The sequence below is a fragment of the Barbus barbus genome (assembly GCF_936440315.1).
Source record: "Barbus barbus genome assembly, chromosome: 14".
NCBI classification, from domain to species: domain Eukaryota; kingdom Metazoa; phylum Chordata; class Actinopteri; order Cypriniformes; family Cyprinidae; genus Barbus; species Barbus barbus.
In genome coordinates this window covers 24,611,967-24,625,704 of record NC_136742.1, presented here as the reverse complement: position 1 = coordinate 24,625,704, position 13,738 = coordinate 24,611,967, and the positions used below count along the sequence as shown (strand labels likewise).

At 37.5% G+C, this 13,738-nt stretch overlaps 1 protein-coding gene across 1 annotated transcript in view; it reads left to right on the top strand.

Annotated features, from left to right (window-relative positions):
• The first annotated feature begins 2,850 nt into the window (after nucleotides 1–2,850).
• LOC306880488 (inositol-trisphosphate 3-kinase A-like) overlaps nucleotides 2,851–13,738 on the top strand; it is a 32,415-nt gene continuing 21,527 nt past the window's right edge. The window contains exons 1-2 of the mRNA XM_079434026.1: nucleotides 2,851–3,115; nucleotides 5,161–6,418. Coding sequence (XP_079290152.1) covers nucleotides 5,348–6,418 — 1,071 coding nt within the window. The 5' untranslated portion in view covers nucleotides 2,851–3,115; nucleotides 5,161–5,347. The remainder of the gene's footprint in view (nucleotides 3,116–5,160; nucleotides 6,419–13,738) is intronic.

The following is a 13,738-nucleotide window of genomic DNA, read 5'->3' as shown; positions in this document are numbered from 1 at the left end:
CAGTCGGCTGCTATTGGCTGCTCAGTAGTAGTGTCGCCATAAGAAGGCGGTGCTTAGAAACTTTATCTGCAATTTTATTGGTTCTTTTCTTCTTCACTCAACGAAAGTTAACCGTATATAAGCTGACGAGACAAACATTTTAAAATACACTTATTTTACAGTAAACCAGCGCCTGACGCACCTCAATAGCAATATTTTAGGAATTAATTAATTTGGTCTGTCTGATGCGATTACTGTTTTGATGGTTTATTATTAGTTATTAATAAGCAGCTGCATTACGAGTATCAAACCGATTTCTCCTGCTGTTTTTAACACATTATAATGCTGAAATTATGCATAATTGAATTTCAAAACAACATAATACGTGTATTTGATCCTTTGCTGCCATCTAGTGGTTCAAAATCCCCAGCCACACGAGGGAAACCTTCAGCTGGCCTAAAAGCACACAGAGGTGATTATTATTGTCCCAAAATAATTCACAGAAACTGAAAAGCGTGTATCTGAATGTAACAAAAATATACGAATCATTAAATAAATATAAACACATTTATACTGCCTGAGAGGAGACTATAATCGATCCAGGGTATTTGTGAGGGGAAAAAGTGAATCTCATACATATAATAATAACTAGCTGTGATGTATTATTATATTATATCATTAAAATGTAGTTGCATTTACTGTGTTTTACCACTAGGTGAAACCCATTTCACATATATTTTGATTCTGTGATGAGTAGTGAGCTCAAATATTAGATGGCAATTATGATTTTTTATGTGTTCGTTTATTTAATTGGATGAACGCCGTTTCATCTATAATAATAAGCATGTTAAAATGATAAATAAAGCTGAGTTTTTCCATAGTTTAGTCTACTGTTCCGTGTTGCCTGTATTGTGGTTGTGTGGCCTGCATGTTAAAAAATTGTGCTTTACCAGATGAAGCATGACATTAAACTTTATGAAATATAAACTTATCAAACATACTGTACAATAGGTTGACATACAGTACTGTGTAATTTGATACATTTAGTAGGCATTACAAAATGTGTGGGAAAATAAGCATTTGCCATGGTGCATCAACGTAAGTTTAGATATATGCAAAGCTTCATAGAGAACATTTCTCACACTTCTGTAAGGCTGAATCATCAACCAATGCAATTCTCAAATATTCTCAAGTAATTTGAACAATCATGTTTTAATGGAAGTCCATCGTTGTGCAACTTCTCAGTCTTAACACTTATTTAGTTGAATGCTGGTATAGCTGATTTCTTCCTAACTCATTTGAAATTCATATATATGAGCTCTACGATTGCACGGACTTGACTTTATAGCCGTTGCAGTTGATAGGGAAATGTTGGTGGAAATGAATTATGTTGGCTTGAGGGCTCACATGTTGCCCATATCCTGAAACTTCGAAAGATCTCAGAGACAGCCCTATACTTTGCAGAAAGGAATCTTGTTATTGAACATGGTCATGCACCCCGTCTCAATCACAGAGGATGGAAAATTAATTTTCATACCACCTATCTACAAGCCCGTCTCATTCAAATCAGAGTGGCCACTGAAGCATTATATTTTCCATCCACTTTACTGGTGCATATGACACACTTTCCTTTGTTCGGTGGGGCTGGTCATCAGTGCATAAGAGAGAAAATCAAAGCGATGTAATCATACTGTACATTGGGAGCAGTACTAGGAATTGTTATGGTAGGTGAACTATATATTAGCAGGTCAGTCCCAGTTAAAGAACTGGCTTCATATCATCATTTCTGACCTCTGACAGAGTCTAGGCCTGTTTTTATGGTTTTCATGAGCATACATCCGAGAAGACATTCCCACTGAGCTTCTAAGACCCTTCTTCTGCTTAGTCGGTGAGTCATTCAAACTACAAATACTGGTTGTTAAAATAATTTATGGGTAACACTTAATGACTTTCATTAATAATACCAGCACATATAACTACACAATGCTTAATAGCGAGGATGCAAATATATTATGGATTAAGAACGACTAAACATATTAAATTAAGAATAAAATATTGAAAATGTAAGAAAGAGAGAGCAAGAAATCTTTTGTTACATCTTTTGGTAAAACATGATACTCATATATTATTATATATTTTTAATATTAATATTAAATATCTTAAATTGGATATATAAGTTACATATAACTCATGTACCCACTTTAAAATATGTTATATTCATTAAAAATATACACAGAAATATTTATTTTAGAAATAAAAGTACATAAATATACAAAAACAAAAATGCATTAATATATAATAATATAATAATTATATATGTACAATACTTTTATATTAAATTAATATTTGCATTAGATGTATCACTATATACATACATACATGGACATAGCTATATTTGTGTGTGTGTGTGTGTATATATATATATATATATATATATATATATATATATGTATGTAAAAAATACATAAATATACAAATAAAAATTCATGAATATAATACAATACAGTGTAATATAATTATTCAATATTAAATTGGTATTTGCATGTTTTACTGTAACATGTTAAAAATGAAATTATATATATAATGTGCATTTATATATTTTTAAGTGTGTGTGTGTATATAGCCTCTCTCTCTATATATATATACCCTAAATATAAGATAAAATACATTCAGTCAAGTGAGTGCAAACCTTTGATTTGTCGATTTGTAAATTACGTGTAAACAAAACAAGAAACCAGACAAACATCCATATATTCAGCAATCTAGTAAATTAAGTAATAAATCAAATAGAGCTCTTCTGTTCTGAGCTGAAGTCTTATAGACATCAAGCCTTGTTCTTCCCCTTGTGCTCAATGTGTGAAAGAGCTCACGGAGGCTCTGCCTGTTCCGTTGAATTCAGACTCACTGTCATTTGAACTTCCTTCCTGCCTTTTGTACATTAAACAAACATAGGCTCTGACGCGAGGTGTCGAACAGCTCGTGTGATACACAGTAACACAGCTACATTGATTTAAATTGGCGAAAGAACTCTTGGAATGTAACAGCAGCGGAGCAGCTCAAGTTATTATTCTGCTGCGTGTTCCGAATCTGCGCTTCAGCGACAATTAAACAGCGTCTGCAACAAGGACACTTGGAGGTAAGCATCCGACTTTGGTGGGACATGCTGTAAAAGTTTACTTTTTTTTTTTCTTTTTTTTTGAAACATCTACATGAAGGAGGAGACCTAAAACAGTCAGAATTAATTATCTGAATTAACGAAGTGTATTGAGAGAATTGCATAATGTAAGCGTTTTCTATTCGGGGTTTGTTATTAAGGGGTTGTTGAGGCATCTACAATAGAAAGTGTATGTTTTGGGTACCGCTGTTCTGAAAACTGATTAAAATACTATGGAAATACAGAAAAACTGCCCAATATACACTAAATGTAAGGCGTGAATGTATGTTCTACCTCTGCAAGAACTGTAATGTGATCAAGTTTTATTTAGAATTTCATTATCCATTTATGTTCTTATTATGTACTTATATAATTGATGTATAAGTTATCACTTAGTTAACAAGTGATACTCCCAATGGAATATAATTTTTCTTGGAATAAGAATGTGGCAAATGCTTCTATTGAGTTCACAAGAGAGTCACCACGTGTTTTCCAGCTCATTCAAATTCAATGAATGCCAAAGAGTGGGCAGTTCAGTGAAGGGCTTTTATTGAGACGCTTGAAGCCTCACGAGAGTCCTTTTTTTTTGAGTCATATTAGTTCATATTAGCCCTCTGCTGTGTTATGATCCTCTGTGATGATGAATGGCTTTTAGACATCACACTTGCTGTGAAACACAAACAGTGCGGTACACCAGTGGTGGGATGCCTCAAGATGCATTTGAATTGTCAGAGCAATAATGGACCGTTAAAATCACTTAAAAGGTGGTGGTTGTGTTAAGAGAGAGGAGGTGCATTCCAGCCTTGACCTCTCCCCCTCAAGTTAAAATGCAGGGCACAATGTGCCCGTCCCATCTAACTTCTTAGTCAAAGCATGTCATGTTTATCTTGACTCTACGAAAGGCATCGGTATTTAATCGAACAACCAAATTCATCCTGAAGAGGAGGATGTTTTAATTCGCATATGATTGCTGGAAGGTGAGCATCTTGACAGTGTTTTTAGGAAAATTATATATTTGCAACTAAACAGTTTTTATACACATATTTTTCTGCTTTCTTTGGGTGTGTTGATCCTCGGTTCATTTGCCTCAACTGCAAAAATAATTAGTCCCACTTGGAAAACTTGCAGGAAATTGTTCTGGATCATTATGAAATAATTTGCATCACGCCTTTGAATTAATCAAATTTCAATGCACCAGTTAAACTAAACTTTTTCCCATGTCCTAGCTTTTGCTATAAATGGAAGCAGCTAATGGACACCTCACTGATGCTTAACATCAGCAGGGTTCAGGCCTCACAACCATCACTGTTAGCACAGTAAAAAGACAGGTACTTTTTTGGTATTATAGAATTAATGTGCACCGTTATCTTTTCGTTTACAGAATGGCAAGTCAAATTAAATGTGATATAAGGGTTATGGTATTTGGAATATATATATTTTTTTTTTGCATGAAGTTGTATTGTATTACACCCTCAGTCATTCTCTTTTCCAGGCAAAGACATAAAAGGTTATGTTATGTTGAAAAGTTATATTTGATCCGCTCTGTCTATGTTTCTTCAAATGGAAAAAAAAATATTTTGTCTGACGCACTTAAAACTGTGGGTTCATAATATGCAGACTCCCCTGACTGAATTTGTAAAGATTATTCAGACAAATAAATGAGTGAGTATTAGTCAGAAGGACAAGCAAAACTTGCTAAAACAATTGGCAGTGTCTCACTGCAGAGGCCAACGGAAACATCTTGTTAGCAATCAAAACCAACACAATTATATCTTTGGTGATCAGCAGAAGGCATTTACACGAGACACATTTATTGTCTGTATTTCAGCAGAAGTGTTTAATGTAAATTAATATAAGGACTGACCACAATAATCAGCACTTTTGCCCTCACGTTTATTGAATTTATTCAGGCAGTCTTGCTTGTTATCACAGCCTTCACGTTCAGTGTTTTGCACAACAGTACGCTAACCATTGAAACTTGAAATTATTGACAATTTAAACCTCAATCTCTTTGTGCTTTGTTTCAGCACCCTGCTAAAGCATGAACCAGTTGTGGATATAATATGTGAATGAGGAAAGGAGTCTGGGATTGTATTTTATTCTACGTATCAGCTTTCCTTGGCTCCTCCTAACAATGGTTGGCTCCAAAGGCCAGTGGACTTTGGATGAGTAAACCTAAATGGGAGCAAAAACGGACAGAGTCAGCCTGCCACTATGGCAGCTTATGCTCTGAACAGCCTGATAATGATGGACCCCAACAACCTGACCAATAAGAGCAGCCCTCGGACAGGAAGGCCTGTGCTCCCAGTGCCCAGTCGTTCTACATTTAGCCCGGTGCTGGGGGGCAGCGGAGGTCCCTATAGCCCCGGCAGCCTGAGCCCTGGGTCACCAGGAAAATCCTTCGTCTTCCCAACAGTTACCGGTTCCAGTTGCCAAAGGGCGCGTTCACCATGTCGACGGCCGGAATCGCTGGGCGTGCATGTGGGAAGTCGTGTGCGAAGACTGAGCGGGTCCGGCCTGGAGGAAGAACAGGAGAACGAAGAACGGCGTGCTGCTCAGCAACTAGAGCGCCACAAGGAACTGCAGAACGTGGAGGTGAACAAGAAGGTGGACCTGTTTGAAGCCCAAATATCGGCTCAGACTCACAGCCGAGAGGCTCAACGAAGCCCACGGATTTCCAGGAAAACTCCCCTCAATTTTGTCTCTGTCCAACTTGCCAATCTCTCCTTAAACCCAGAGGAAACACTTGTGATGCAGAACAAGGATCACTCAACAGGGATCCCCAAAGAACTGCAAAATGGAAAGCGCTTCTCCGGCATGGAGGAGGGGCTGCAGGTCAGTGGTGAAGAGAAGAATGGGGCTGACCCAAATACAGAAGAGGGCGGCTCACTTGAGAGCACATCAGCAGGAACTAAGAGCGAAACTGACAGCTCTACCGACAACCACTCTAGGACTTCACCAGAGGCCAACAAGTGCTCAGCATCTTGGACTGAGACATGTTTGACAAAGGAGGGAGCTGAGCCAAAAGAAACCCAGGCAGAGCCCGACGGGGTCAGTCCAGAAGTAGGCTCCATCCCTGCTGTCATTATTACGGACCACGGCATGGATGTCAGTGGGGAGGGCATGGAGCCCCAGGTTAGTCCTCAACCTTACAGAGCCCTGAGGAAGCTCTCCTCTTCTTCTGCCTCATCAACGGGATTCTCCTCTTCCTGGGAGGAATCAGAGGACGACATTTCCAGCGACACAGAGCGGTCCTCAGCGTTCCTGCAGACACAACAGAAAGCGGTAAGACCACCTGTTATACGCTGTTCTTTTATACTTAATTTGTTGGCTTTCGAAGGCAGGATAATTTACTGGAAAATACAGTGTCAGAAAAGAATGTGCACATATTGCACCTTTCATATCATTGGGGCGGTACCCTTAAGGGACAACTTTGTATCTTTTTTTATCCTAAAAGGTGTATCTTAGCACCTTAGAGTAGCAATATGTTCCCATAAAGGTGCTACTAAGCTCCTTTAAGGGGGGGGGGGGGGGGAGTAAGGTAAAAGTAGTCTTTTTAAGGATACTTTCCCAGTGACAAGGTATTGTCCCCTTAAAGTTATAAGTTTTGTAAATTTTTTCTGGGAGTGTACAGGAAGCTAGACTTCAACCATTTTCCACATGATCACACGTCTGGTACAACACACTACCTTCTGTGCCAAAGCTCTGACAACCTGTCCTTCTTTTGAATCAGTCACTCTGATTCTGTAAGACACAGTGGTTTGATGGGTTTCCAGTTTGGGGGAGCAAATGTAGCTTTATGAATTAAACAGACACGGTAATCGAAAGTGACTTGCATTACAGCCAAGGGATGTGTTTTATCAGTTCATCCATTTCCTGGGAATCGAACCCATGACCTTGGTTTTGGTAGTGCCATGCTGTACTGATTTAATGTTGAACTACAGGAATGTTTACGAAATGTGATGATGCAGCTATCAATCACAAATGCTTTTTAGATGTCTACAGTTTCTGTGCTTGGCAGAGATGCTTTCAGAGGCATAGATTTGACCTTAGACGCGATAGCTTGTACACGTACCGGTCAGTCCCACAAGTTGTGTATTCTCGACTTCCTCCATTGCTTTCACACTGTCCTTGCGCTTTCCTGCTTGGGGCTCGTCTGTATTCACCCTGAGTAACAGTTGACATTCTCACATACAAAGGTACTTCTGTGTCTTGCTGTCAGATGGACTTTTTTTCTCTGACTTAATTTGGCCGCCCTTTAAACAAAGTACAAAAGCAGAGTTAGGAACAAATAGCAGTGTATAAAGTTAGCGACAGCAACGGTTCCATGGGTCCATACTCCATAAATAAAGGGTACATAGATTTTATTCATGATTTGTTATAAAGTGGCTAGATGGAAATTAACTCTTTACTTGTATATTATTAGCTTTTCAAACAAAAACATTCCTTACAAGTAAATGAAACACGGAGACCTGATAGTCAACTGCATTAGCAGCTATAAAGAATTCATCTTATATCTACAAATAGATACAAATGACGCACTTTCTAGGGGGTTGCGCTTGTCTCTGCGACATGCTTGCCCTCGTGAGAATGTGTGGGCCCGCCTATTTAAGGCATGTCGTGCTTGCAGACGCATCAAGAGACCCTGTGGCTAGCGTGCTGTTACAGAGAAGCTCATTGTTTAGACATGGATGTCACACAGTCCTCCAGTCTCACACTAAGTTGTGGAATAATGTGCCTTTGCTTGCCACACAGGCTCTACGCCGCAGGTCCCTTAATGTGACGTCTGTTCCTTATAAACACAGTGGAGGAGAGCAAACATCCTATTGTACCATCTGGAGGAATGATAGCACTCATAAAAGATTGTTTAACTATTCACAGTGATCACAAGGGCGAGATTACTTGATAGCCTTGAACTTCTGCGATTAAATCTTTGCTGTTCCCGGACATGTGCATTTACAATGGAATGGCTTTTTTTGGATTTGGAGGGCCAACACACTATCAGACGCATGTCCTTGGGATTTAGGGAACAGTCAATTACAGTGAGCTTTCCAATGCTCACTTTACTGGTCTGAAAAACGTATTTTAGTTAATGATCTTTAATTAAAAAAGGCGCATGACAAGTATTTGTAAAAAACTATATTTTATTTATCTTTTTTTGTTTAGCTTTATATAGCTTACATTAGGGATGAATTTCAGTGGTCTACTAATCGACTAGTCTCTAAACTGACTAGCTGATTAGCATGTTGTCAAAATTGCTGCTAATAAGTATTTTTAGTAGTTTTTTTCTGGTGTTTTTTTGATTTGACATTTTATTGGCATTGTGGAAACAGACTGGGGACTTCTGTTACCTGAGATATATGTGCTATATGACTGTTTATTAAGAACAGTTCTAAATAATCTTCTCTGCATTTAAAAGTTTCCATGGATGATCATGGTTCTTCATAGAACCATTGATGCCAATAAATAACCTTTATTTTAAAGAGTGTTGTAGGAAAGCCCTTTGGCTCACATTGTGTTCTTAGACTGTTGAAACATTCTGTGGTCATTTAAGTTTTTTTCCCCACTTGTTTCCAGGCTCTGAGGGATCACAAGTCTATTACAAGGAAGTTTTTCAAAGGGTTATCACTAAAAACAGATGCTTTTGATGACCTCATTCTTTCTTCCAAAACAGGTTTATCGCATATTTCATGGTTTTGCTTAGCCTCTCGCCACTCACAGTAACACGGCCTGGGGTGAAATTCATGAGCAATAAACATATCTGTGCTCATTTTACTCTACAAACACTTGCAGCGTGGTTTCTGTTATGTGTGCTGCACCGGCTCTTCGGAAAATTGAATAGTGATAAAAAACCACAAACTTGTTATCAGTGCTTTCGGCCAAGCAAGTGCCCCAGAGAAGTTTCCAGTGGGGTTGCCTTTTAAGCGCTAATGGTGGTGTGTTGTGGTTTAGTACTGCTAATTACGTCCCATGTGCTCAGCAGAGGGGATCCCTCAAGCACGGTTTTTGACAGCTGTTGTACATTTAACTTCACCGAGACTGCAAACTCAGTCATTTTTTTGGATCTCCAAATGTTTTCAAATAGCACAGAAAGTGAAACTATACCACAGATGAGTTTCTCAAGATGAAACTCTCTTTGCACTTCCTCCTTGCGACCAGGTTAAAGGTGTGTCGCCTGGATGTGTCTGGGGAATGCTCCTGGACTGGTTGTAAAGTGTGTAAAAATACACCATTTACTCTGGTTTGCCCCCTATTAAAAATAACTATTCTTGTGTATCTTTAAAAATGCTCTTCCTGCTGCTTTGACTCATGCTTGCAATGCACTGTTGTCGTTTATGCGGCAAGTTCAATTAATAAGGAAGATCAGATACGCAAGATAACACTGTCCCGGTGTAAGTCAGAGGTGTGGTTCACTTTTCTGCATGCTCAGTAACTCCCCTGATCTGGTGTCTCCTTTTCCTGTGTCAATCAGATGAGGGAAGAACCCTTGTGTGTGTGTGTGTTTGTCTGTCTCTGCACAGAGGCTTGTGGTTACTTGCTCTAGCAAACCCAACAGCAAGTGTAGCCTAACCAAGCCTGCTGTGAGCAAAGCTGTGAGCATTTATATTGCAAGTCTTTGCCAATTTTTGCTTACTTACCACAGTTCCGAGCTGCATTTTATTGCATGATTCAAACAAGTTGTGTTACAAGCAGCACTTCTCATCTGGTGTGTCTGTGCTAATAGGAACAGAAGGTGAAAAAACAATGTTTAATGCAAATAACTAACCATATAATCATGCAAAATAAATGCGATTTAATAACTTCTAAAAGGAAAAAAGAAAATACATCACCCCACACAATATAATATACTAAATAGAATAAAATTATACTAATAGTAATAAAAATAAATAAAATGCAAGTAACCATATAACCATGTACAATAGCAAAAATAAATAGGGAAAAATACAACAATCTACCCCCCCCCTACACACAATATAATATATAAAAAATATAATAAAAATAAAGGGATTTTTTTTTTTAAATACTAAAATGCAACTAACCATATAATCATGTATAATTAGGAAAGCAAAATAAAGTGGAATTAATCAACTTCTAAAAGGCAAAAGAAAATATAAACATGCATTATAATATGTATAATTAAAATATTAAAGATAATAAAAATAATAGTTATTATAATAAATAATAATTAATAATAATAAAAATTGAGTGTCTGAGCAACTGTACCACTTTGGGTCCAGTGTAAAATCTGGGTCTTGAATTAAAACTGGTTGAAAACCACAGCTTTATTGTAAAAATAAGTGTTATTTTTAGAGATTATTTTATGTATTTGCACTACACGTCTCCGGTATCTAAAGCTTAAAAATAATTATATATTTGTTCTGCTTATGTAGGCCTTAATGTTGACTGTATTAGGTAAATATTGAAATGATATTACATTAAAATGATTGGCAGTTTAATAAGCTTTGGCATATTAATGGTTGTTGTAAATCTAATATAAGCCCAACAGGTTTTAAAGTTTATGTGAGAATTTGAATAAGGTATGATGAAACATGTCTAGGCCTGTGGATCGCTGTGGACTGCAGGCTACAGCATGTGGGCGGACAGCTTTCTAGAGATAGTGTGTGGGGGACACGTTCATGTCAAAAAACGTTGTGCAAACTGAATGAACACACCCACAGGCTGTTTATTGTCGGTCTTAAAGCAATATCATGGACAGCACAAAACTATTTAATTATAACAAATAAGTCACCACTTTAGAGATCGTAAATTGATTGGATAGTAAAAAGTGAGCGTTATAAACTAAAAGGGAGCCAGTAAAAATGTGCATTGACAGTAATGCATGGCATCAGAATGAGAGTCTAAACCGCTCCAAACATCACAATAATCCACAAGTAATCCACACAACTCCAGTCCATCCATTAATGTCTCATGAAATAAAAAAAATTCTATTCAAACAGTTGCTTCCAAATAAAGAGTTCTCATAACATTATTTGTTTAGCAAATACTTTCACCCTGCCCCCATCTTCCATTAGTTTAACTAACCGCAGCCCCAAACTTGCACCATTGGTTGAGGCAGAAGTTGACATTTTAAACCACTTAAATCTACACAGAAAGTTTTATTAGAGTCCAAAAAGTCTAAGTCTAAATGTACTAAAAGTATGTGCTGTTCAAATAAAGTCTAAATGTTCAGTAACCAGATATAGACTGACAAAACAAGCCCCGTGTATTTGTTCAATCTTAGCATGGCTTTGCTCTGAACTCTTACACTCCTGCAGCGGCGTGCGAGCCAACCCAGCACAAACAGTTTTTGTGTGAGGTTGATTCTATCACCCCAACTGTGAGCATACAAGTGCTGTAGCATGATACACTGGAGGATCTGAAGGCTACGAGCAATGGAAAATGTAACACCCCTGTGGTTGACGGTTGCCTGGCGACCAGCTGACGTCAAGGCATGCCTGGTTCAAACAGCTGGGGTTCTTTGCTGCAGCACTGCTGCTGGAGGGAGCCGTTTCATATGCAACAGACAGGAAGTGCACCGGCCCTTTTTTTTTTTTGTTGCGCCGGCCACTTTTTTAACAACAGGCTTCAGTTGTATGCATCGTAGAACACTTCAATAAAGGGACACCACCCTACTACTACTAATGTGTGGTTGTTTACACTTAATATGGGAGGAAAGAGCTCTAGTTTTTTTAAAATTGTAGTTAAATTTTTTTTATGCTTTTCCATTTACCACTACTAATTTAACAAAAAGAAGAAGAGCCACACAATGACATGAGCCATTCTTAGCACAGCTGGCTGTGATAAGGAATGAAATTGTGACTTTTTGTGTCTTTCTGAGAAACAGATGAGTGTAATAGTTTACTCCTGGAAATGAGGAGTGAGCTACTTCTTTGATGCCCCCTGCAAGTCGCTACACTCTCTTGAAGTGGTGACTTTGATGCACAGGCGTAACCCAACTAAAAGCTGCATGCCTATCCTTATTATACGGCTTGCTGGAATACTTGATTCCGATTGGTCAGTCATGGCATTTTGCACCGCTAAACTGTATAACTGACCGCTGATTCAGGGAACTGATTTGATGTTCTTTTACTCCTTTTAAAAAAATAGCTTTGAATCAAGTCAATATTTCATGCAGTTGTATAATTCACAAAATAATGTACAGTCAGTAGGTATTTGCTCTGATTCAAAACCATGTGAGCTGCCTAAAACAGCATGAAACTTAATTACGCTAAGATATCTTGTTCTAAGATATCTATATTTTAAGGCAACATTGCATGCATAACTTTCAGTGTCCATTAGCTTAGCGACATACTAACATGTCAAGTCTCTTGTGCTGATATCTGTGTAGTTGCTGAATTTGTAGAGTGTTTCCAGTCAGTAACGTGAGGTTCTATAATTATGATGCTGTCTATGTAATACATTATCCCTTACACAGAGCAGACACACCCCTTCATAACTCCATTATACGTCATCTTCAAACAAGGAAATATGTGAAGAGGGTGTATTTTCAACAAATGCCATAAGGAGCAAGTGGTACAGCTTTCTGTTTAGCGTCTTATAGCAGCTGTACTCCTTTGTGTATATTAGGGTGTAGTAAAACGGCAGTTTAATGGGAGGTCTTGGTTCTTTGAAAGAGCTCTCCTGTCATTGATGGGAAAAGACCGGTTTCAGGACAAGCAGGAACAGCTATGACATGCTTTGAAAGGAAAGGAGTGTCAAGAAATGTGACAGTCTAGTTCCCAAGTGTCAAAATGGGGAATTCATGTTAAAAAATACACTCTTGATCTCTGACACGTGTTGAGCTGTATATCTTCCTACTTAAAAGGTATTAAAGAGTCAAGATGATCCCAATTTCTTGACTCTTTATTTCCTGCACATTTTGTTTTTTTTCCAGAACAGACATGGTCTGATGCCATTGAGGCATGTACCTGACTTGCCAAAGGAAACTTGTACCTCAGGATTTTCAAGATACAGATGCTGATCTGAAATGTCTTACCTTTTCCTGTAAGAAAGTAGCCCACTACGCTTTAGCATATCACATAATTTAAAGCGCCATTTACTTAAAAAGAATGAACAATATGTACAAATACACACTTGAAGATCATCTTTCTTGCCTAAAGCAAAACAACCAGCCCTGACCTCATGTCTTTGTCAGGCTCAAGTCACAGTACACTTTGTATCCTGATCTACACCTCTCTGCTTTTGTTTTTTTAATTGAGTACTTAAAATAAAAAATGGAATAATATGCAATATAACAGTACACTCAAAAAAACAAATGCAAATATTGAACATTGTGTGTGTGTATATATATATATATATATATATATATATATATCAAATTATAAATAAAATATACAATTATAAATCTATATAAGAGTATAAATAATTTTCACTCAGAAATTGCTAGTAAATTTCACGATAAATTACAAAGAAACAAGTAACATTTAACTAAACCTGAAATTTGAAGTAAAAATACCAAAATGGTATCTTATGAAGTATCTATGAATCATTTATAATATATGGATTTTTATTTTTCAGTATTTTTTGAAAATATTTTTTTAATGTTACTATGTGTGTGTGTATTAGAAAATGTTTCTCAGAAAA